Source organism: Mastigoproctus giganteus, chromosome 10 (assembly GCF_048544385.1).
Source record: "Mastigoproctus giganteus isolate SK-2022 chromosome 10, ASM4854438v1, whole genome shotgun sequence".
Taxonomy (NCBI): Eukaryota; Metazoa; Arthropoda; class Arachnida; order Uropygi; family Thelyphonidae; genus Mastigoproctus; species Mastigoproctus giganteus.
In genome coordinates, this window is record NC_143584.1 from 55765910 (window position 1) to 55788803 (window position 22894).

General features: G+C 38.7%; 1 protein-coding gene across 2 annotated transcripts in view; it reads right to left on the bottom strand.

Annotated features, from left to right (window-relative positions):
* Positions 1 to 22894, bottom strand: part of Spt5 (Transcription elongation factor subunit Spt5) — a 457857-nt gene that overhangs the window by 102383 nt on the left and 332580 nt on the right. For both annotated transcript variants that reach the window (XM_090382503.1, XM_090382504.1), the window contains exon 20: positions 3916 to 4021. In XM_090382503.1, coding sequence (XP_090238629.1) covers positions 3916 to 4021 — 106 coding nt within the window. The remainder of the gene's footprint in view (positions 1 to 3915; positions 4022 to 22894) is intronic.

Genomic DNA, 22894 nt, shown 5'->3' on the forward strand with positions numbered 1-22894 from the left:
CGAAACTTTCAAAAAAGAATTTGTTAAAATTATTGAAGAGGGATGTTATACTGCTCAACAAGTTTTTAACATAGATGAAACAGGTCTTTTTTGGAAACGAATGCCTAAAAGAAGTTTCATATCGAAAGAAGAAAAAAACATGCCAGGCTTCAAAGCGGCGAAGATCGGTTAACTTTGTTGTTGGGTGGTAACGCTGCGGGAGATTTTAAATTAAAACCCCTTTTAGTTTACCATTCCGAAAATCCAAGGGCTCTTAAAGGTTTAGCTAAATCAAACCTACCTGTAATCTGGAAGGCTAATAAAAAAGCTTGGGTAACCAGGCCGCTTTTCATTGATTGGTATGCTGAGTTCTTCTGTCCTGCAGTGGAAAAATATTGTGCAAAAAATAACATTGGTTATAAAGCTATTCTAATCATGGACAATGCGCCAGGACACCCAAGCAAAGAGAGCTTAGAAGACTTGAACAATCACATAAAAGTTTTTTACATGCCTCCAAACACTACGTCTCTGATCCAACCAATGGACCAAGGAGTAATTGCAACATTTAAAGCGTACTACATAAGGAACACCTTTTCCCAAGCTATTAAAGCCATCAACACTGAAAATGTACCGAGCTTAAAGGAGTTTTGGAAATCCTATAACATTAAAACCGCCATCTACAACATTTCAAGTGCCTGGGATGAAGTGACTCAGAAAACCATGAATGGAGTGTGGAGGAAAGTTTGGAAAAATTGCATAAAGCATTCCCAGGAACCTGATGATTCCGTTGAAAATGTTAAAACACAAATTGTTGAGCTCGGAAAAGAAGCAGGATTACACGAAATTAACGAAGACATCCTACAAGAGATGATCGACAACGACAGGGATGGCCTCTCTAATGAAGAACTAATGGAAATTATAAAAGAAGAAGAGCTTGCTATTGAGGGAGATGATGATCAAGATACTATAGATGAAGAACCGATGAAGTCGCTGACTGCAAAAGGACTTAGTGAAGCTTTTGAACACTTCGAAAAAATGTGTGATTATTTCCGGGAGAACGACCCTGACATGGAACGAAGTACCAAGGTAATAAGAAATTTGAAAAAAGAAATGAATCCCTACATGATGTTGTACAATGAGAGGAAGAGGGCCAAAGCACAACCCAAAATTGACACATTTTTCAGTCCAAAGATACGAAAACTCGAGAGCACAGGGCCATCGAATTAATAAATTCATGATTTTCGTTAGTTAATTACCTCATAATTATATGTGTATATAATGAAGAATATTTTATATGTACAAAATTTTGAATATTGAATATTTTTAATCGACATTGGTGCATATTTTCACTACCATTTATTATTGATTAGAAAATATCCTATGGAATAGACCGCAACTCACAAATACATATGTTACCTTATGGGAATATGGCGCTCGCTTAGCGCAGATTCACTTAGCGCTCTGTTTTCCAGGAACGAACTATCAGCGTTAAGCGGGGGTCACCTGTATATAATTATGTGGTAACTACTTACATATCAAAAGTAAACTTTAAATTCCAATTAAAATAATGAATTTAATTGATTTTAATTGATTTAATTTAATTGATGAATTTAATCATGAAAAATGTGTCGATTTTGGGTTGAACTTTGGCCCTCTTCCAAATAAACTAAAATGGGTATTAATTTTAAATCCCCCTCAGCATTACCACCCAACAATAAAGTCAACCAATCCTTCGCCACTTTGAAACCTGGCATGTTTTTTCTTCTTTCAATATGAAAATTCTTTTAGGCATTCGTTTCCACAAAAGTCCTGCTTCATCTATGTTAAAAACTTGTTGAGAAGTATAGCACATAATACCCCTCTTCAATAATTTTAACAAGTTCTTTTTTGAAAGTTTCGGTTACTTGATCTGCACTAGCGGCTTCTCCCTGGATTTTAAATCTATTCAACCAGCCCTTACTAGTTTTAAATGGTTCCACTTTTTTTTTTTTTTTTTAGGCAAGTTTTCTTCAGATCATCATATTGGCTAATCTCTTTCTCTCTCTCTTTTTTTTTTTTTTTTTTTTTTAATATTTAACTTAACTGAATTCTGCATTGGAATATTATCTTCAATAAAATTAGTTACAAGTCTTTCCATTTCAATCCTAATAGCTGGCCTAGTCCTAGTTGCTTGCAGTGGAACAGCTACCGTTCCGCTGCTAAAATTAATTCTTTATTTTTTTATAATTGTTCTTACAGTTAAAGTTGCAAGTCCTAAATTACGGCACACATCCGCTTGTCGTTGACCAGAATCAATTCGCTTCAAAACGTCTAATTTCATTTTCAAATTCAGTCTTTTTCTTACATTTATAGTCTTTGTACTGCGCCCAGATATTGTTGCTTTTTTCATTCTTATTGGCCATTATTAGCTCTTCGAAAATTTAACTGCGTTGGTTGCATTAATTATGATACAATGTTCAAGTAAACTGTCCGTTACGCACAATGTCTAATACTGTACTGAGTGACGACTAGACTTTGGATAAATGCAACGCAAATATTACAAGCAATATACTTGATCATTTTTTACAATGTTGATCTCGGAACTACATAACAAGTCATTGTACTGCAATTAAATTAGCGTGCGAGGAAATTTCTCAAATCGGCGTGGGAAACATTTTAATGCTGTTTTGATATTCATTTTCAAGCTATTGACTCCATAAAATGATATGATTTCATTAAATATGCCAAAAATGCAATATGTAAAAAGACGTTATAGTCAGATATGGGTTATAATATAAGAACAGCATTATAGCGAATCAGCATAAAGCGAACCGCGTTATAACGGGGGCTTGCTGCATTCATTTAAATAAAAAATTTGAATAAACTACAATAAGATATAATTAATACCACGGTAGCTCAAATACAGTGTATTCAATGTATGTAGAAGAAGCTATACATATATATAAAGAAATTTTACTTAAAGTAATACTAAAAAGAAAAAGGAAAATAAAGACAGACAAAAGAGAGAGAAAAAAAAAACTAGTAAAAACTAATAATGTGCAGTAGGTAATGCAAACTGCATTACCTATTGCACATTATCAAATAACACAAGTAGGATATGTAAATTTAATAAATAATAGTCAACAGAAAGGCAAGCCAGGTAAGGTGTGAATAAAAAAAAAAAAAAAACAGGCATTAACAATAACAAATAAGCTGGGGGGTGGGGGAACTGAATGAAGAATAGGGAATTGTAGGAATACATTTCTGAAATAATTTAGATGAAATGGCAATTACAATGAATTACTGGATTTGGACAGTGAAAATAAATTGATCATTAGAAGGCCACAGGGCTAACAATGGCCATGGAATCACTGGCCTCAAACTAATCAGCTTCCCAATGTAACAGATTTGAAAATGGTGGCCCTTATGCAGTGAAAAATTATAACAGATCAACTTCATATCAATACCAAACCACTGAGTGAGAGTGAGAGAGAGAGAGAGAGAGAGAGAGAGAGAGAGAGAGAGAGAGAGAGAGAGAGAGCAAGCTCAAATAAGAGAATTAGGCGACAGTGGCAGTATAAGTACCACATAGCATCCCTGCTAAATTTATTTTCTTACACAATCATGTTCGAGTGTTGTGGTTGATTCTGCAATTCTACTTATAGTGGGGCTAAATTCGTTTTAATTAGCTATTTATCTGAATTATTTCATGATTGTATTCCCTCTACAGTTTGCAATTCCTAATTTCGATAACTCCCCTTTGTTTTTGTTAATGTTGATTTTTTGTATTTGCTCCTTGCTTGGCTTGCCTTTCTGCTGATTACTATTTCCAAACTTTCATATCCGACTTATATGGGAACTAATGCTGCACACGCACATGAGTGAGTGCCAGGGTAGGTGGGAAATGAAGTGGGGAGGGACTATGAAAGCATTGTGCTTCCCTATGTTTATACTTACCCAACAACAGCAATCCTAGTACGATCAACAGATATTGTTTGACATTTAGAATGTAGTTCTACCCTCGCAGTTGATTCAGTAGCATCCTTTACAATACCAATGTGGCCTTTGGTAGGAATCATAAAAAAAAAAAAAAAAAAAAAAAAAAAAATTTTTCCCCAAAAAGGAATAATTATGAAAATCAGATAATTATATTCCTATATATAAAATAAATTTACCTTTATATTACTTTCCAACAAAATATTCCTATTTAATAGGCAACATTTAGAATTCAGCAGATAATTCATATTATGCAATACTGCTTTCAATACATGAAAATAAAGATAAAATATAGGCAACCTTCGCATAACACAGTACTTCCACAGCACAACTTCACTCTAACACAGTTAGAGAATTGTGGCAAACCTCGTATAACACAGTACTTTTTGAGCTTTCGTGTGGGGGGTGGGAAACCCCTACTATTATGCTGGATGTAATTTTTCAACATTTCCATTCTTTTTTGTGAATCCCTGCTGTTGACTCACTAGTCGCCATTAAAAAAAAAAAGGGAAATCCCAATAAATATACACAGAGTAATTCAGGAGGAATAGTAAATATTTGGGAGGTTATAGTATCGATTATTCTGAGTAAAAAAGTTCATATAAACATGTGTCCAATTCTCAATGGATACAGAGATATAGCTGTTTGAAACTGGAGAATGCAGCTCCCCGAATCAGATGTGACCAAGAAGCAGTTATAACTTGATGCTGTTTGGTGTTGCTAAATACATACTAAATATGCTGTTCCATTTTGGTTTTTGTGGTGAAAGTGCTACTGCTGCTTGTAGAGAATACCATTGACGGTTTCCTAACCACAGAATACCGGATTCAAGAGTGTTTACACCAAGCTGCGTGAGACTGGTACAGTTCCCAGTGCTCATATTTCTTCTGAATGTGCAAATGAACAAAATGTGGATAAAATAGAAAACATTCTTCAGTCGGTAGAATGTACTCCTGTCATTAGCACATGAAGGATTTCTATGGATATAGGTGTTCCGGAAACAAGAGTAGGACGAACATTACACGAGCACGGCTTGTATCCATTTGACTTAAATTGGGTGCAACACTTTCAACCAGTAGATGACACCCAGTTAATGGAATTTTGTCGGTTGGTAAATGTTAATTGCCAATTAATTCCATTAATACTGTTCAGCGATGAAGCTACTTTCACCAGTGACGGTATCAACAACACCCATAACTCTAATAGGTGGTCAGACAAAAATCCACATGCCACTGTAGAAACAAATTTTCAACATTGCTTCTCTGTAAACGTGTGGTGCGGTATCATCGACAATCAGTTGACTGGGCCTGTTGTGTCACCAAATCGTCTTACAGGGTCCGCTTACCTAGAATTTCTGCAAAACTAACCTCCACTACTATTGGGGGATGCTCCCTTGGCTACAGGAATTGGTATGTAGTTTCAACATGACAGAGCTCCTGCACATTATACCCATCTGGTGATACAACATCTAAATCGAACTTTCCCTAAGCGATGGATTGCCTTGTGGTCCCGATCAGTGGCCACCGAGGTCTCCAAAACCTCACTGTTAGATTTTTGTTTGTGGGGATGGATGAAAAGCGCAGTATACAAAGAAAAGGTGAATATAAGAGATGAATTCTCACTTGCATTTTGGATACTGCTGTCCTCATAAAGGGGGACCAAGATGACCTCAGAAGAACAACAGGTCATATTACCACAAGAGTGGCAAAGTACACTGAGGTTGGTGGTGGGATTTTCGAACATTTATTGTGAACTGTAAAAAATTTGTCAATTATTTGTGTTTTGTATCATTCAAAAAGTGAATAAATATAAACAATAAGTAATTTATCATTCTTTAATACCTCTCATAAAGGCTTTGTGCACGCCAGTTTCAAACAGCTGTAACTCCGTATCTATTGAGAATTGGACACATGTTTATATGAACTTTTTTACTCAGAATAATTTGTATAACTCCTATAACCTAACTATAACCTCCCAAAATATTTACTATTTCTCCCGAATCACCCTGTATAAAATATTTTATCTATTTTATATATATATATTTATACATAAAAAATTGTGACTTCAAAGTGTACAGTTTGTGACTTTTAAGGAATGTATTACTAAGCTTTGTTCTTAAGAACAATATTGAATAATTTATTTTGTTGTGAATTAAATTCCAGACCTAAATTATACCTAAGAAACTCATGCATAATTTGGGTAACTGTCAATTTATTTAAAGAATAGTTTTTAAATTGTTAGGTGCCAGCTGTGGAAAACTATTTAAAGTGGTAAAAAAAAAAAAAAAAAGATTTCAAAAGTTTTATTACTATTGAATAATGCATCAGGCCATCCAAAAGATTTAAGTCATCCAAATGTTGGAGAAATGTTCCTACCATAATAACAAATTCTTTAATTCATCCATTAGATCAAAGCATTACATCTACCTTTAAAACTCATTATATCAGAAAACCTTTACAATGGATTCTGAAAAAAATTGATTCTGAATCTACTGAAGTGATACAGGCATGGAAACATTTTTCAATTGTGGACTGTATCGGAATCATAGCTTTATCGATCAAAGAAGTAAAACCATCAACATTAAATGCAGGTCGGAAAAATGTATGGCCAGAGTCAGTTCATTCAGGAAATATGGTTGAATTGGCAGAAAACAGAATCAGTGTGATAGTATAAATTCCTAATTTGGTAGGAGGGGGAAGGCTTTGATGATACGACTACTGAAGATGTTAAAGAATTGCTGGTAGAAAATGAGGCTGGCGAAGCAGATTGGGTGGAAATGGCATCAGAGGATGATAGCACAGATAATGGGGAATAAAAAGCATATGAGAAGGCATAAACTTAGCTGAGAAATTAGAATCTTATTTTTTTTGAACGCAGATGCTTCGACCGAAAGGAGCACAAAGTTGAATCAATGGTGAAGTAAGTCTGACTTACACCATTCTGTTTCTAAACAGCGTGTATGATGAGGTCGTTTCAAGTGTGTATTGTCGTAGCAAGATGTCTTTTTAGCTGAAATCTCAAGAAATCCAGACATGGGACAGACGTGTTCAAAGCCGCTTTGATTTGAAATGATTGTTTTTGTAAAACTTTTCATTTAAATTTAGTAGTATAGTATTTTTTCTGATTTTCTGATTAATTTGGAGCATTTATTCTTTACTTGGCCTTGTAATAGTATAGAAAACCATGGTCAATTTTTGCTGGCATTGAAATAACAGCAGCATTCGAATTTGCCGCAATTGTTTTTGTATTGATATAGCAGATACTGGAAGTTTCTATGTAACTTGCAGCAGTGTCATCAGTATCAGCAGAGGATTATAACTATAAATTATAACACTAGGTCCTTGAGGTTGTCACAGATATTCTCTCAGATATGCCAGACAAGCTGTACTTGTTATCTGGGAGTCTAAAACGCTGGTGGAACTGATATTCGGGTGACATTCAAGTCAAATGGACCCAATTTTAGCGAAGTCTGGGCGGTCTGTGACAGCCAAATCCTCTGCTTGCACCTTCACGATGGTGGGACTGTTAGTAATCCTGGTTATAACCTCCATACACAAGCACACGGTGGGTGACCACTCAGGTGTGAACCAATGTAAACAGGGGTCGAGGTGTGTTGCCCACACCACATGGAGGAATGTCGCCCCATGTGTGTTATCAGGCAGTACTAGGTGGTAGATGACTCTCATCAACCGGTGCAATACCACCACTTTACTTATGGGAGGATTGAAGTGGTGGAACCCATGTTTAGTCTCCAGAGCTAAGTTCCGGTCAACCCTTCCCCACCTCTTCCAGCATGCAGTATGACTTTTGAGGTTATGAAGAACGTCGTGGTGAGATCCAATCTTTCTTACATTTCGAGGGTACAGCTCTAAAACAGTGTTTGCAAGCCAGCCACTAGTTAGTACACCGGACAGAACCTATTGGTAACTCTTTAGGAAGCTTCCGGATCAGCTAGTGTATAATCTTGCTACCTCTACTCTGCCAGATAGTGACTGGAGGGAGTCCGAGTAGTGTGTATGCGGAGAGCATTGTTGAGACCAAGTTATGTCAAGGATCTGGGTATATTCTTACCATGTGTACGCCATATCCAAAAATTTCATTACTTCATACAGCACCCCCCCCACTTTTTCTTACTATTGAATACACCATGAATTGTCAAACTAATAGAGTAAGCTTATCTGCAAAAAGATCTAAACCTCCCAAACATTTCCTAAATCATTTAAAAAATATACATGGTCTCAATTCTAATCTCAATGGATGTCCATTTCCACTTGCAGTCTGCCAAACCCCACATACTTTTTCTGATAGAATCCCAGTTATCGGTTGATTCAATTACTGCTCATCTCAGTTGCCCAAATTATTTGCTGTATGATTCCTTTCGCATCAAAGGTGGTACGTGTGCCCGTTCCGATATTCCCTGTCAGAGACTTGGTAATTTGGAATCTCCTCTTTTCGATCTTCTCTGGCTTAAAATCTCTCTACCTCACTGTGTCAAATTCATCTGTTGTCTCTACCATTCTCCCAACTCTACTAATCACTTGGAGCTCTTTGACCTCTTTGCAACTTGACTTTCTCCAGTCCAACTTTCCTAACAGTGAGGTAATTTTCCTTGATGATTTTAATGTTCACAGCTCCAGCTGGCTTCCGTTTTCTAGTCACACCGACCCAGCAGGTCGGGATGCTGAGGCTTTTGCAGTTACAATGATCTAGCACAGGTTGTTCATTTACTTACAAGAATACCGGACAATCCTAATCATATAGCCAATACGCTTGAACTTTTTCTCACAAACAACCCTTCTAAGTACACGGTCGAAGTGAGAGGTCCTTTAGGCACTTCAGATCACAACTTGGTGGTTGTCTTTTCTCCAATGGAACCTTTATCTCATGGCTATTCCCAACCTAGTGTTGTTTGGCATTACAAGAATGCAAAATGGGATGACCTGCGAGATTTCTTTTCTTCTTTTCCTTGGTCGGATTACAGTTTCAAAATTTCTGATGTCAACATTGGTCAGACTGTGTCAGTGAAATTATTCTAGCAGGAATGGAATCCTTTATCCCACACTCCACATTAAAATCTCGTCCTTTATCTAAACCTTGGTTTTCCAATAAATGTGCTAATGCTGTCCAAGAGAAGAACATTGCATATCATAATTGGCTTGTTTCTAATTCTTCAGTTTCATTTTCTGCCTACACCAAAGCTCGCAACATTTGTAAAGCAGTTATTAATCAGTCTAAACTAGAGTTAGAACAGGCTAAGAATAGAAAACTTGCTTCTTGCCCTAATGGTAGCTGAGCATTCTGTTCTCTTGCCAAAGCTATTGGCTGCAACTTTTGCCCATCTCTGCTCCCACCTCTGTCCAAACCAGATAGTTGTGTTTTCACTTCAGCCAAGGATAAAGGTGACCTGCTAGCATCCATCCAATTTTTCTTCCAACTCATGTATTAATGATCTTGGTAAAACACCTCCCACCATTCCCAACAAGCTCCATTCGATGCCTCCTGTGGTCTTCCGTCAAAAGGATGTCAGAAGGATTTTGACAAATCTTGATGCTAAGAAAGCTCCAGGTCCTGATGGTATTTCTCCACTTGTTCTCAAAACCTGTGCTCCTGAACTTACTTCTGTTCTTTGCCACCTTTTTTCACTTCTTATTCCAAAGGTGCTTTTCCTTCTGCTTCGAAATTTGCTCATATCCAGCCAGTTCCTAAAAAGGGTGACAAGTTCGGAAAAACACAAGCAGTTGCTCTTGACCTCTCAAAGGGCTTTCGATCATGTTTGGCCTAAAGGTCTTCTAAACAAGCTTCCATCTTATGGTTTGCCAACTGTTTTTTGTAATTGGTTATCCAGTTTTCTCTCTGATCGCTCACTGAGGGTGATGGTAGATGGTTCTCTGTTTTGTATCTTCTCAACTAATGCCGGTGTCGCTCAAGGTTCAGTTCTTCCCCCCACTATTTTCCTCTTGTATATTAATGGCCTTCTTCCATTGACTGGAAATCGTATCCATAGTTTTGCTGATGATTGCAAATTGCATTCCACTTTCCATTTTGAGAAACCTTGCCCTGCACTGTCAGCTTCAAATTCCTTAAATGCCGATCTCCAGTGGGGCAAAGACAAATTAGTTGATTTCAATCCTTCTAAAACTCAGTCTTATATTATATCTCGCAAAAAGGATTTTTCAGCTCCTACGGTTATCTTTGGTGACACTCCGATTTCTAGGCAAGTTGATATATCTCTTTTGGGGATTACCCTGACTTCTAATCTCTCTTGGCACAAGCACATTACCAATATTGCTTATTCTGCATCTAAAAAAACTTGGATTTTCCTTTCATTCATGGTGTTACTTTCTTCCAAACAGCTGTTAACTCTGTACAAATCTGAAATCTGCCTTACCATGAAATATTGTTTCCACATCTGGGGCAGTGCCCCCAAAACCTCTTTCAGGCTTCTACATTCCATTCAGAAGAGGGCAGTTAGGTTAATTAATGACTCCTTTCTAACAGAGTCTCTCCACTCGCTGTCTCATAGACATACTATTTCTGCTGCATGCCTTTTCTGCAGATATTTCCATGGGCACTGTTCTTCTGAACTGGCTTCTATAATTCCCGCTCTCTCTTTTCAAAACAGTCTGAGCACATGCCGCCACCAGCCAACATCCATTTACTGTCCAACTTCAAACTCACAGAATCAACTTTTCATCATCTTCGTTTATTCATTCAACTGCCATTTTGTGGAACAACCTTCCTTCGTACGTATTTCTTGATTGTTGTTGTTGTTGTTGTTGGGTTTTTTGGCGCAAGAGCTACTTTGGCCATATTGCGCCTGTTCTAGTCGAGAGACACAGTAATGATTAATAAAAAGGGTTTATAGGAGCATAAATATATTAATCTGTTTTAGATAGTGGAAAAACTCAGGTAAATTGGAGTTGTCTCCAATCATATGTCTAATTTGAAGAGGTTCATTTAAATTTGATAGGGATCGGAATGATGTGTTTCTGGCATGCTGATAGTGAGTGCACTCTATAAGGATATGTTTTACGGTTAGCGTTGAATTACAGTGGAAGCACAGTGGTGGATTATTTCCTCGCAATAAATAGTGATGTGTAAGTTGGGTATGACCTATACGTGCTCTAGCAAGCACTACCTCTTCATGTCTGTTTGAACGGAAACTAGATTTCCATAGCTGTGGATTCTGTTTTATATTTAGTAACTTGTTATTTTCCTGATTATGCCATATTTCTCGCCATTTTTCATTGCAAATGCGGCGTATGATTGATTTGTAGTCTGTGTAAGGAATCCGGATGTGGTTATTATCGGTGGGGTTTCTTGCTGCTTTATCTGCACTCTCATTTCCTGGTATTCCAGTGTGCCCTGGAATCCAACAGAATGTGACAGTCTGCCTATTGTTATGCAATTCGGATATTTGAGTTCTTATTTGATTTATTAGTGGATGTGGAGAGCGAGAATTGCCTTGGAGGGCTGTCACTGCACTCAAGGAGTCTGTATAGATAATAGTCTTCGGAGTGAAAACATGAGCAAGCAAGGTCAAACCCATCTTAATGGCATAGAGTTCTGCAGTGAAAATGCTGCATTCTTGTGGTAATGAAACAGACACTGTTGATGTTGGTAGCACCACAGCAGCTCCCACAGCTGTGTCATTTTTAGAGCCGTCAGTATAAATTTGCAAAGTGTCTGCATTTGCCAAAGAGTGAGCTGCATGTAGTTTCTGAATGGTTGAATTGTTCAGGGAGTGTTTCCCCCAACGTCGGAAATAGTCATCACACGAAGGTATACACACTTTCCATGGAGACTGTACAATTTCTCTGTCTTGATGTAAATTGTCCAACTGCATATTCCACTGCTGAATCAGTTCTCGTAGACGGATTCCTGTAGGTTTGTTTTCAAGAGGCTTATTTCTGAAAAGGTTTACCCATTGTGGATCATAGAGGTATGGCCAGATAGGATGAGATGGAAGGCTATATATTTTAACTGCATAATTGAGGAGCAGCATCTTTCTCCGAAGGTGGAGTGGAGGTTCATTGGCCTCTATGTATAAGCTTTGCACAGGCGAAGTCCTGAACGCCCCAAGAGCAATCCTGAGCGCACTATGTTGTATTGTGTTGAGACAGGCTAACAGAGTCTTTCGGGCGGAGTCATAAACAGGAGCACCATAATCTAATCGAGATCTGATTAAGGCCCGGTATAGGTGGAGTAGAGTATAGCGATCAGCTCCCCATGTCATAGATGAGATGACTTTAAGTATATTCAGCTTTTTCATACAGACAGTTCGCGTTTGTAGTATGTGTTTCTGGAATGTCAGTTTAGTGTCAAGAGTTATGCCCAAGAATCGGATATTGCTGGTAATTGGTATCGGTTGTTTTTCCAGTGATAATTCAGGTTCTGGATGTAGTTGGCGTTTTTTACAAAAGTGAATAGCTGCAGTTTTGGTTGCTGATAGACGGTAACCATTACGTGAAGTCCATGACACTATTTTGTTTATTGCAAGCTGCAAATGTCGTTCAATTGAACGCATATTCTGTGAATGGCAAGATATCGCAAGATCATCAGCATAAAGATAGATTTCTACGTTACTCAAGATGTTCTGCGCTAGATTGTTTATCCTAAGAGCAAAGAGGGTAGCGCTGAGTACCGATCCCTGTGGTACACCTTCTCTTTGGATAAGAGCTTGCGAAACAGCATTACGATAACTCACTTGAAAGGTTCTAATTTTAAGGTAACTCTCTATGATCATTGGGAGTCGACCTCTGAGTCCTATAGCATATAGGTCTTGCAGAATACCATAGCGCCAGGTGGTGTCAAAGGCTTTTTCAATATCCAGGCACACCATGACAAGATGTTCTTTCCGAATAAAGGCGTTCCGTATGTTACACTCAGCTTTCACCATAAGGTCTAATGTGGATCGGTTTTTGCGAAAGCCGTATTGATTACTACTGATGACTGAGTGGGATTCTATGTACCATACAAGTCTATTGTGTACCATCTTTTCCAATGTCTTGCCTAAGCAGCTGGTAAGGGATATCGGTCTATAGTTGCAGGGATTCGTCTGATCTTTCCCAGGTTTGGGAAAAGCTAGCACTGTTGAATGACACCATGAGCGAGGATAGTAGCTTTCGGAGAAGACCCGATTCAGAAAAAGCAATAGGGAATTTAGAGCCTTTTTGTCTAGGTGTTGTAACATGACGTAATAAAGACCATCAGGTCCTGATGCCCCATTTCTTGATTTGTTTAGAGCAACCTGCAGCTCCAACATTGTAAAGGGTTGATTATATGGGAGCTCTATTCTTGTACTGAAGTTTAATTTGCTTTGCTCAGTCCTTCTTTTAAGTTGCTGAAAAGATGGTTCATATGCAGCTGTATCTGAGATATTGGCAAAGTTTTCTGCTAGAGCATTAGCTATTTCAACTGGAGATGATAAATCTTGTCCATTCCATCTCAGTATTGGAGAAGATGCTGGGAGAAATCTACCATTTAGTTTTTTTATTTTATTCCAGATTATTCTGCTGTTTGTGTTCTTTGTTATAGTAGAGGCAAACTGGATCCAAGAATCTCTTTTTGCCTTTTTCCTTACGAATCGCGCTTTTGCTTTCAGTTTTTTGAAATTTATAAGGTTCTCGGTAGTTGGGTTTTTACGAAACAGGTTCCATGCCCTGTTTTTCTCTTTTTTTGCAAGTTGGCATGCTTCACTCCACCAAATATTGGCATGTTTAAACGAACCAGTACGCATTTTTGGTATGGCCTTGGTCGCGGCATTCAGAATCTCAGATGTGATGTGCTGTGTGGCATCATCAATGGATTGGAAATTGATAATTTCATCATTGAATGAGATACTGAGAGCAAATAACTTCCAATCGGCTTTGGAAAATTTCCATTTTAAGCGGGAATTATTTACCTGAGGGATTCTAGCTATTTGGAATTCGCAAATTATTGGAAAATGGTCACTGTTTAGCGGATTGTCCAGAATTGTCCAGCGGATGAGTGGATATAATGTTGGAGAGCAGATTGTCAAGTCTATAGCTGTCGTTGTTCTAGTAGAGAAATGGATGTAGGTATCAGCACCAGTATTCAACAGTGTTAGATTGTGTTTGTCAAGCAGCGACTCCAGTACTTTACCTCGTCTGTCTGTATGTGGGGAGCCCCAGATCAGGTGGTGTGCATTGAAATCTCCAAATAAACAAAATGGAGGAGGGATCTGTAGTAGAAGTACTTCTAGGTCATTATAAGTATATTCTTTGTTTGGTGATAGGTAGATTGAAACTACTGTTAACATGATTCCTAAGGAGACACGTACTGCTACTGCTTCTAAGGAAGTTTGCAGTGGAATGTGTTTAGTAGGGACTCTTGAGTTTACTAGAATGGCCACACCTCCACGCACGGTGGTATTATTATTTCTATTATGTTGATATATAGTATAGTTCTTGATTTTTGGAATTACTTGCGGAGGTAAATTAGTTTCTTGCAAACATATGCTTACTGGACTGTACTGTTGGATTAGGTCATGGATATCATCGATATTACTACGTAGACCTCTACAGTTCCACTGTATTATGTGATCCATTATTTGATTTTGGCGGTTGTGTTTGATTCAGTCTGTTTTTTAGGTCCAGTCTGTTTTTGTCTCTCAAATTTTATTCTCTCTTTTTTCGAAAAGATAGGACGCGCTGTGTCCATGTCATCATCTGCGTACAGCTCTAAGATTGGCTCATCCGGGCTGATGTTTTCATTAGTATCCATATTTGTTGTATTTTGCTGACTTTTCTGCCTTGGGACTGCTGTTTTAGTTTTTATAGTTTCTGAGGAAGACTGCAAAGCCGTTGGCGGTACTGTAATTGGTGTGTTATTGGCACTGTCATTCACATGCTGTTCCATAGTAGTTTGCTTTGATTTTGAGAGTATTTCTCTAGCCCAGTCTGCAATAGACATGGATGGGGGAACTGACACGTCAGTTTGAGTGGCTGCTGACTGATATTTCTTTGTTGCTGCTGCGTAGGTGTGTTTAGTTGTAGTAAGCATAATCTGCTTCTTTGCTTCTTGGTATGTGACTTTCCGCTCTACTTTATATTGTTGGATCTTTTTTCCTGTTTTCCACAGTTCACAGGACTTTGAGTAGGCAGGGTGTTGGCCTTGACAGTTTGAACAATGTGGTGTTTCCGCATCACATTCCGTTTGTGCGTGGGATTTTGAACCACAGTTTGGACACACAGCATCCCCTCGACAGACGGTTTGAGAGTGTCCAAACTTTTGGCACTTATAACATCTGATGGGATTAGGAATGTAGGGTCTTATACGGCAATTGAGATAGCCGGCTTTAACACTAGATGGTAAATTTGGTGTGCCAAACGTAAGGATGATGTTCCGCGTTGGAACCAGCTGGCCATCTTTTTTGATCATGATGCGCTTAGCATGTGTGACTTTTTGTTCTTTTAATTCTTCGACTAATTCGTCTTCTGTGACGTTAATCAAATCCCACTCAGTGATGACCCCTTTGGATGCATTTAGCGTCGCATGTGGGGTAACTTGCACGGGAATACCACCAAAGGCTGAGAGGTTCAGCAGAGTCTCTGATTGCTGACGGCTCACACTTTCAATTAGTAAATCACCTGATCTAAGTCTTTTCACCATTTTAGGTGAACCTGCTGTATTTTCCAAACATTTCTGTATCAGAAACGGGGAGAGTGTACTCATGCATTTGTTTGACAAGGAGTGGAATATAAGGAAAGATGGACATTCCTTTTGCTCTGTGTCAGTCCTCAGTCTTTTCGACTGTGATGTGTCATGGTCATTATCATTTGATTTAGGACATGAGCGCCGAGGCTCAATTGGAGGGAAATTGTCAAATTCCATGTTTGCTCCTTTTCGCCCCGGGAGAGTGGCTTTCTTCTCCCAGGTTACCGGCCCCGCCACGTGGAGGCAGGAGCGGTGCCACCAGTGACCAAGCGGTTGTAAAGTTTAGTAGCTTGTTAGTAATTAATATATATACTCTGAAAAAAGAAAGGTAGTTTTCCTTTCTTGGTTCTTACTTTAACGCTTGAAGCACAGAACCACTTTAGCTAAACAAAAGAGAAAACGACACTAGAAATAAAATTGAACTTTGTCGCTTAGAAATAGCACACTATATATCTCAGAGGAAATCGCTTGTCACTATCGCTTGGCACTCGGGGCCACGTATTTCTTGAAAATCAGTCTACAGAAGTTCAAGTCTAATATCAACCAATATCTTCTTTCGTCTTCTCAACTGCAAACAAGCACAGTACTTAATACTATAGGTTCGAATACCTCTCATGTTTGGGGTATACATTAAAAATAAATATAAAAAAAAAAAAAAAAAAGCAATTTTCTTCAGAGGAGTGCCGCTGAAAGGATATTTTCTGTTGTTGCACCATTCTTGATACACCCTTGAAACTGTGGTGCGTGAAAAGTTCAGGAGAACTGCCGTTTCAGAGATGCTTTGTCCAACACGTCTTGCACCTACTACAATGCCATGTTTGAAGTCCGTTAGATCACTTCTTTTCCCCATTCTTGCTACTGTTTGTACACTTAATTGACTCTAGAAAGGTTGTTCTGCTGCATTTATATCCACCTTATGATTCATCTCTTGATAGAAATATACAACCACTGTAGTAATAAGACGGGTACTGTAACGTCTACATTACATGCACTTCAACATCCAAGATCACTGCCCTCGGGATATCCATTTCTCAGGTTACCAAAAGATTTCTGCCACTGGTAGCAATGGTTAGCCCAAAGCCACCTAAAGTATGTCCTGAATCATAAAACTTTTTCCGTAATCAGCTGGTTTATGTCAGCTCTGATCACATCCAAGATCACCTCCCACAATCCTTTGCACGATCTTCTCTCTCGACTTTGTTTTTCTTTGTTATGAAATGGAAATAACGTCAAATGACATCATTTCCACATCTCCAAATCATGACAAATTGATTTTACTACCGTCTGAAATTTAGTAGGTGATATGAAAGATCACCTACCATGATCCTTTGAAACAGAAATGACATCAAATGATGCCATTTCCATGTCGCAAAATCATGACAAATTGATTTTACTACCGTCCGAAATTTAGTAGGTGCTGCCAAAGATGTTTACACATCAAAAATAGCACCAGAAAGTTAGTTTTTAACTAGCTAAAGGATGTGGTATACATTAATCATTTTGAGAAAGGTAAAAATGTTTGAGACATTGTTTTATTATTCAAAAAGGAAGTAAGTATAAGAGGATCTGCTGTGGTTGGAGTGTAAAGATTCTGGCTTCTCTTGTATATTTTGTGCATTCAACAAGAATATGTTGCACTGAAAGCACAACTAAAGTGTGTTAGTTGTCTGATGACAAGGGGGTTTCCCCCCATCTCCACGTTGTATTCTTTGTAAGTGACATAGAACTCCGTGGAGGCCAGAGATTTAAAAAGTGTGTGGGGAGTGGCTTGTTGTAGTGTAATGTTCTATTGCTTCTCTGACCATTTAGCCATTGGGCCCCTACTGGGACCACTGTTGCCCACACTTTGCCACGAGGAGGTAGGTCAGGCACCCAGCAGATTATTTAAGTACTCTGGCAGGCTCCACCACCTAATTTCCAAGGATTTCAGTGGCAAGACCTATATATATATATATATATATATATGGCCCAAAGAGGTTTAAAAGAAAGCAGCTGAATTTTTTGATGCTGATTTGAATTTGGTGGCATTATTAGGGTTGTACTTGGTTGGTTTTGTTAGAGTGGGGGGAAGACAGGTAGAAGGATGGGGACAACAGAGTAAGTGCACTGAAAGCACAATGTTAAAGTGATGACACTGAGGGGGTTTCTCCCATCTTAAAAGATAACCATGAGTGATTTTGTGTGACCTATTCGCAGATGAGTCAATATTAACCCTGTTGTCGGATTGAACTGAAGCTGGAAAGCAATTGCTCACGGTTTGGCTTGATACTTCGAAGCTCATTGTTAGGTTGATTTTCCCATGAAAAAAAAAATGCATCTGCCATTGGCACATGCATTTTTTCTGGATTGCTGGTCTATAGTCTTGATGAGGTACTTTCCACTTGTCGGGTGGTAGGTGAGCCAAGTTGGCAGCATTGTGTGCTAGTTCATTTCCAGGAATTGGGACCTGGGATGTGCCTGGACCTAGAAGTATGTTTCTCCCAAGTTGGGTGGGTGGCTTTCATGGTGTTTTTAAATGCCTGCAGTGCACTTAAAGAATCTGTGAAAGTTATGCCGTTGTTAATATTAGAGGACTCGGTGTAAATCAGTGCAACCTGAATTGCTATTAGTTTGGCAGAGAATATACTGAACTCACACAACAATTAATAGGCTAATGCAATGTTGAAAAAACTGCGGTGATTCCAACGTGGGCACCATTCTTCGATCCATCAGTATGTACTAGACAGAAGTTGGGAAACTGGTCCACTACTGCATGGTATAGTTGGAAGAAGTTTTCTCCAAGGAGAGAGAGAGAGAGAGAGAGAGAGAGAGAGAGAGAGAGAGAGAGAGAGAGAGAGAGAGAGAGAGAGAGAGGGGGGGGGTGCACCACATTGTCTAAGGTTAAATTTAGTTCTTCTAAGAGGCATTTTATTCTCATACCCAAAGGGCAGTTAGCAGTAGGGCAGTTTTGGTATAACCTGCTGGGCTGTGCTGTGATGTGAAAAATATCTGCCAGTTTGGGTGTTCTGGCATAGATATAATTTTATATCCATAGTGTAGTATCAGTTGTTGTAGTCTTTGAGAGAGGGGGGTTCGTGTGCTTCAGCATATAAACTATGTATTGGAGATGTGCTATATGCTCCTAAGGCAATGCATACTGCACTACGATGGAGAGGGTCAAGCCAGCGAAGGACACTAGGTCTCGTGGAGCTATACACTGGTGCTTGGTAGTCAAGCTTCGATCTTATTATGGTTCTACATAACAGTAACAAAGTAAGGCAATCAGCTCCCCACTTAGTTGCTGAGAGAACTCGGTTGGTATTTAGTTTTTGTTGACAGGATGTTCTTAGTCTTTTAATATGCTGTAGAAAGGTGAGTTTATGATCTAAAGTGATTCCTAAGAACTGTATGCTGGGATGAACTGCTACTGGTTGGCGATTCAGTTATAGTTCCGGATTTGGGTGAAGTTTACATTGGCGGAAAAAATGGATGCACAATTTTTTTTGCGGGCAAAGTTGAAAGTCATTAGTTTGTGTCCACGAACAGATCTTAGTTATCGCCCCTTGCAACTGTCCCTCAACAGAATTCATGTTTTTCGCATGACACTAAATACTAAGGTAGTATTCAAACTGTGCTTTATCAAAAGCATTTGGAAGTTGTTCAGCAATGTTGTTTATTGCAATTATAAAAAGTGTAGCACTGAGTACAGAGCCCCAAGGAACTATTTCTTCTTGTAAAAATACTTGGGACAGTGAAGTTTTATATTGAACCTGGAACGTACACTTGTATAGGAAGTTCTGTATGAAAATTGGGAGGTGACCCCAAAGTCCACGGCAATATAATTCACGGAGTATTCCATACTTCGTGGAATCATAGGTCTTACTGATATCAAAGCAGACCAATACATGGTGTTCCGATCTAAGGAATGCATTCCGAATGGAATTCTTTAGTCTTACTAGTATACCGATCTGTTTTGTTGAACACTGAATTGTGCAGAGTGTAGCAGATTGAAATTTTCAAGGTACCAGATCAGTTGGTGGTTCACCATCTTTTCAAGAATTTTGAAAATGCAACTGGTCAGGGCGACAGGTCCATAAGTGGGATTTGTTGGGTCTTTACCTGTTTTAGGGAAGGCAAGGACTGTAGCATGATGTCATTGTTTAGATGAAGAAGTGGCTGCAATGATTCCGTACTGAGTTCCTGTATCATTGAATAATGAATATTATCTGGTCCTACAGCACTGCATCTAGATGTTGACTAAGCTCTATGCAGTTCGTGGATGGTAAAAGGTAAGTTGTATTATTCACCTCCCGTTGAAGAAAAGTTTAACTTTTGTTTTTCTGAATTTGTTTTGAATCTTCTGAAGGTCAGTATGTAACTTTCTGTTGCTGATGTTTTAGCAAAGGTTTCTCCTAGTATATTGGCAATTTCAGCAGGATCATTTACATTCTGCCCCATCCATTCCATGATTAGGCAGAGGTGTCGTTTGACACTCGTTTTTCTGATTACTTCCCAAATTTTGTGTAGGAGTTGCTCGATTGTTGGTTGAAGTAAAGCGGATCCAAGCATGCTTTTTATTGCAGCATCTAAAATATCTCACTCTTGCTCTGGCATGCTTATATTGAATGAGATTGGCTGTAGTTGGACTCTTCCAGCAAAAAATATTCCAAGCTTTACTTTGCTCTTTTTTAGTCACAAGTCGCTCCACCAGATTTTTGGGTGTATCGGTAATTTTAAGAGGATTTTGGTATGGTTTTTTCTGCTGCATGCAATATCATTTTTGTAACATAATCAACCACTTCATCAGTTGTGGATTTTTTGATTATTTCAGGGCCAAGTTTGGTTAATTTTAGTAGGATGATAAGAGTGCTTATTCGGTAATTCAAATGTTATGGGGGAAATGATCACTATGTAGTGGATCATTGTTTATCATCCACTTAAGAGTAGGATACAAGGTTGCTGAACAGATAGACAAGTCAATTGCAGTATTTGTTCCGGAAGGAAGGTAAAATATATGTAGGTGAACCATCTTTTAAAGGAGGTTGTTATTGTCTAAACACTGTTCAATTAGTTTTCCTCTTTGATCGATGTTGTTGTTACCCCAGAGAGTGATGACTATTTAAGTCTCCAGAATGAGGAGGGGTGTGGGGAGTTGAGCTATAAAGTTGTTTAGATCATTTTGTTGGAAGGCATAGCCTGGTGGAATGTATAAGGAGCAGATTGCAATATGGATGTAAGCAGCTACATGGACTGCTATTGCCTTGAGGAAAGAGTTCAGTAAGACCTGTTTCGTAAGAATATGTGGGTTTGTAAAAACAGCTACACCACCATTTGCAGTATTCTGAAGGGTTCTGTCTTTTTTCAAGATATTATACTGAGACAATTTTGTTGTATCTTGGAGTTTTAAATACATCTCTTGAAGGCAGGGTCATATTGGTGAGCATTTAGAGGTAAGGTCTTATAGGTTATCGATGATGGCATGGAAACCATGATAATTCCTCTGTATTACTGTGTTAATAATTTATCTCTTTTGAGATTTTCCAACCATTTTCGTGTTACTGGGGTTTTCTGTTTTTCACTCTTGTTTTTATCTTTTTTTGGGAAGAAAGGCCTTTCTCTGTCCATGTCTTCTTCAAGAAAAATATGTAGGACAGGGTCATCTGATGGTTTTTCTTTAGTGTCCATTTCTTGTTGGTGGCTAGAAGTTAGAATATGTTTTTCTTTGTGATTTTGATTCGGGGTGTGGAGGTTTATGAGTGATAGGGAAATTGATGTATTGACTGCTTGGGTTTGAACTAACAGTACCCTCAGAAGCCTTTCTCATATTTCGAGAAAGACTTTTGGGGGGTACTGTTAGTTCAGTTTGCGATGCGGTTGATTGGAATTTTTTGGTGATTTCAGGATATGTAGGTCTTTGTATGAGTTGGTGATGAGATGATTCTCTTTGCTTCTTGTAAGACACATTGTGATTGGTTCTATATTTTTGAATAAGTTTCTCACTTTTCCAGCGTTCACATGTTCTAGTATAAATGGGGTGATCTTTTTTGCAATTTGGACATACTGGTTGAGGAGAATTACGGGTTTCACAATGGGGTTCTACTTAACCACACTTTGCATAAGTAGGGGTTCTCCAGAAAGCTCTCTGGGAATGTCTGTACTTCTGACATTGGATACCAGATATTTGGTCTTAATGGATGTTGTACGATACCATGTTAAAGGTCAAGATCACATTGCCATCTTTTCTGGTGGAGATTCTCTTGACTTGGATAACTCATTGTTTAAGTTCTAGCATCTCCTGTTCAGATACATCTAGTAAGTCTAGTAGGCCTAGTTCAAATGCGTCTAGTAAGTTTCACGATAGGAGGGAGTATATGATGAGAGCCTTGTCGATCAATTCAGCCCTGGAAAGATTGTGCAAGGTTGAAGGGGTAGAATTTTTTTTAGCCTGGTCTGTACTTGTTAACAGGAGAGACTGCTTCTACAGGGATGGGATACACTTAAATAGAAAAGGTGCAAGAATATTTGCTGATGCTATCGAAGCAGTGTTAGGTGGGTCGGAAAACTGCTAGCTTGGGGGGATACAAGGACTAGTAGATTAACAGTAGCCACTGGCACAGGTTAAAGTGATTCTTGCACTGCTTCTACTGGAATGAGCAGAAGCCTGGAACACAGAATGCAGGATATTTCAGAGACTGCCGGGAGTCATTGCGGTACAAGTAAACACATGGGTTGTGTTAGGATAGCTAAGAATAGGAACAGGTGCATGTATACTTGTGTGTACACCAATGCTAGGAGTTTGGTAAATAAATTTGATGAATTTGAGGTATTGCTCAAAACATCAAAGGCAGATATTGTTGGGATATCAGAGATGTGGTGTCACACAGATATAAGGAATGCAGAACTGGAATTTGGGGAGTACAATGTGTACAGAAAGGATAGACAGGATAGGAATGGAGGAGGGATTATGCTATTAGTTAAGAAACACATAAAATCCAAGGAAGTGAAGCCAGTCGACATCGCTGGACAGTGCAGTTTCGAGTCAGTTTGGTGTGCCATAAGCATTGGGAGATCAAAATTGAGTAGGAGTGTGCCATAGGCCTATTGATTCTGATGAGTATAATAAGAAACTATACAGGGAAATAGAGTGGGCCAGTAAATCAGAGAGTCCTATAATTGGGGGATTTTAATTTCCTAGATATTGACTGGAATTTGTGGGTTGGTCACACACACACACACACACACACACACACACACACACACACACACACACACACACACACAC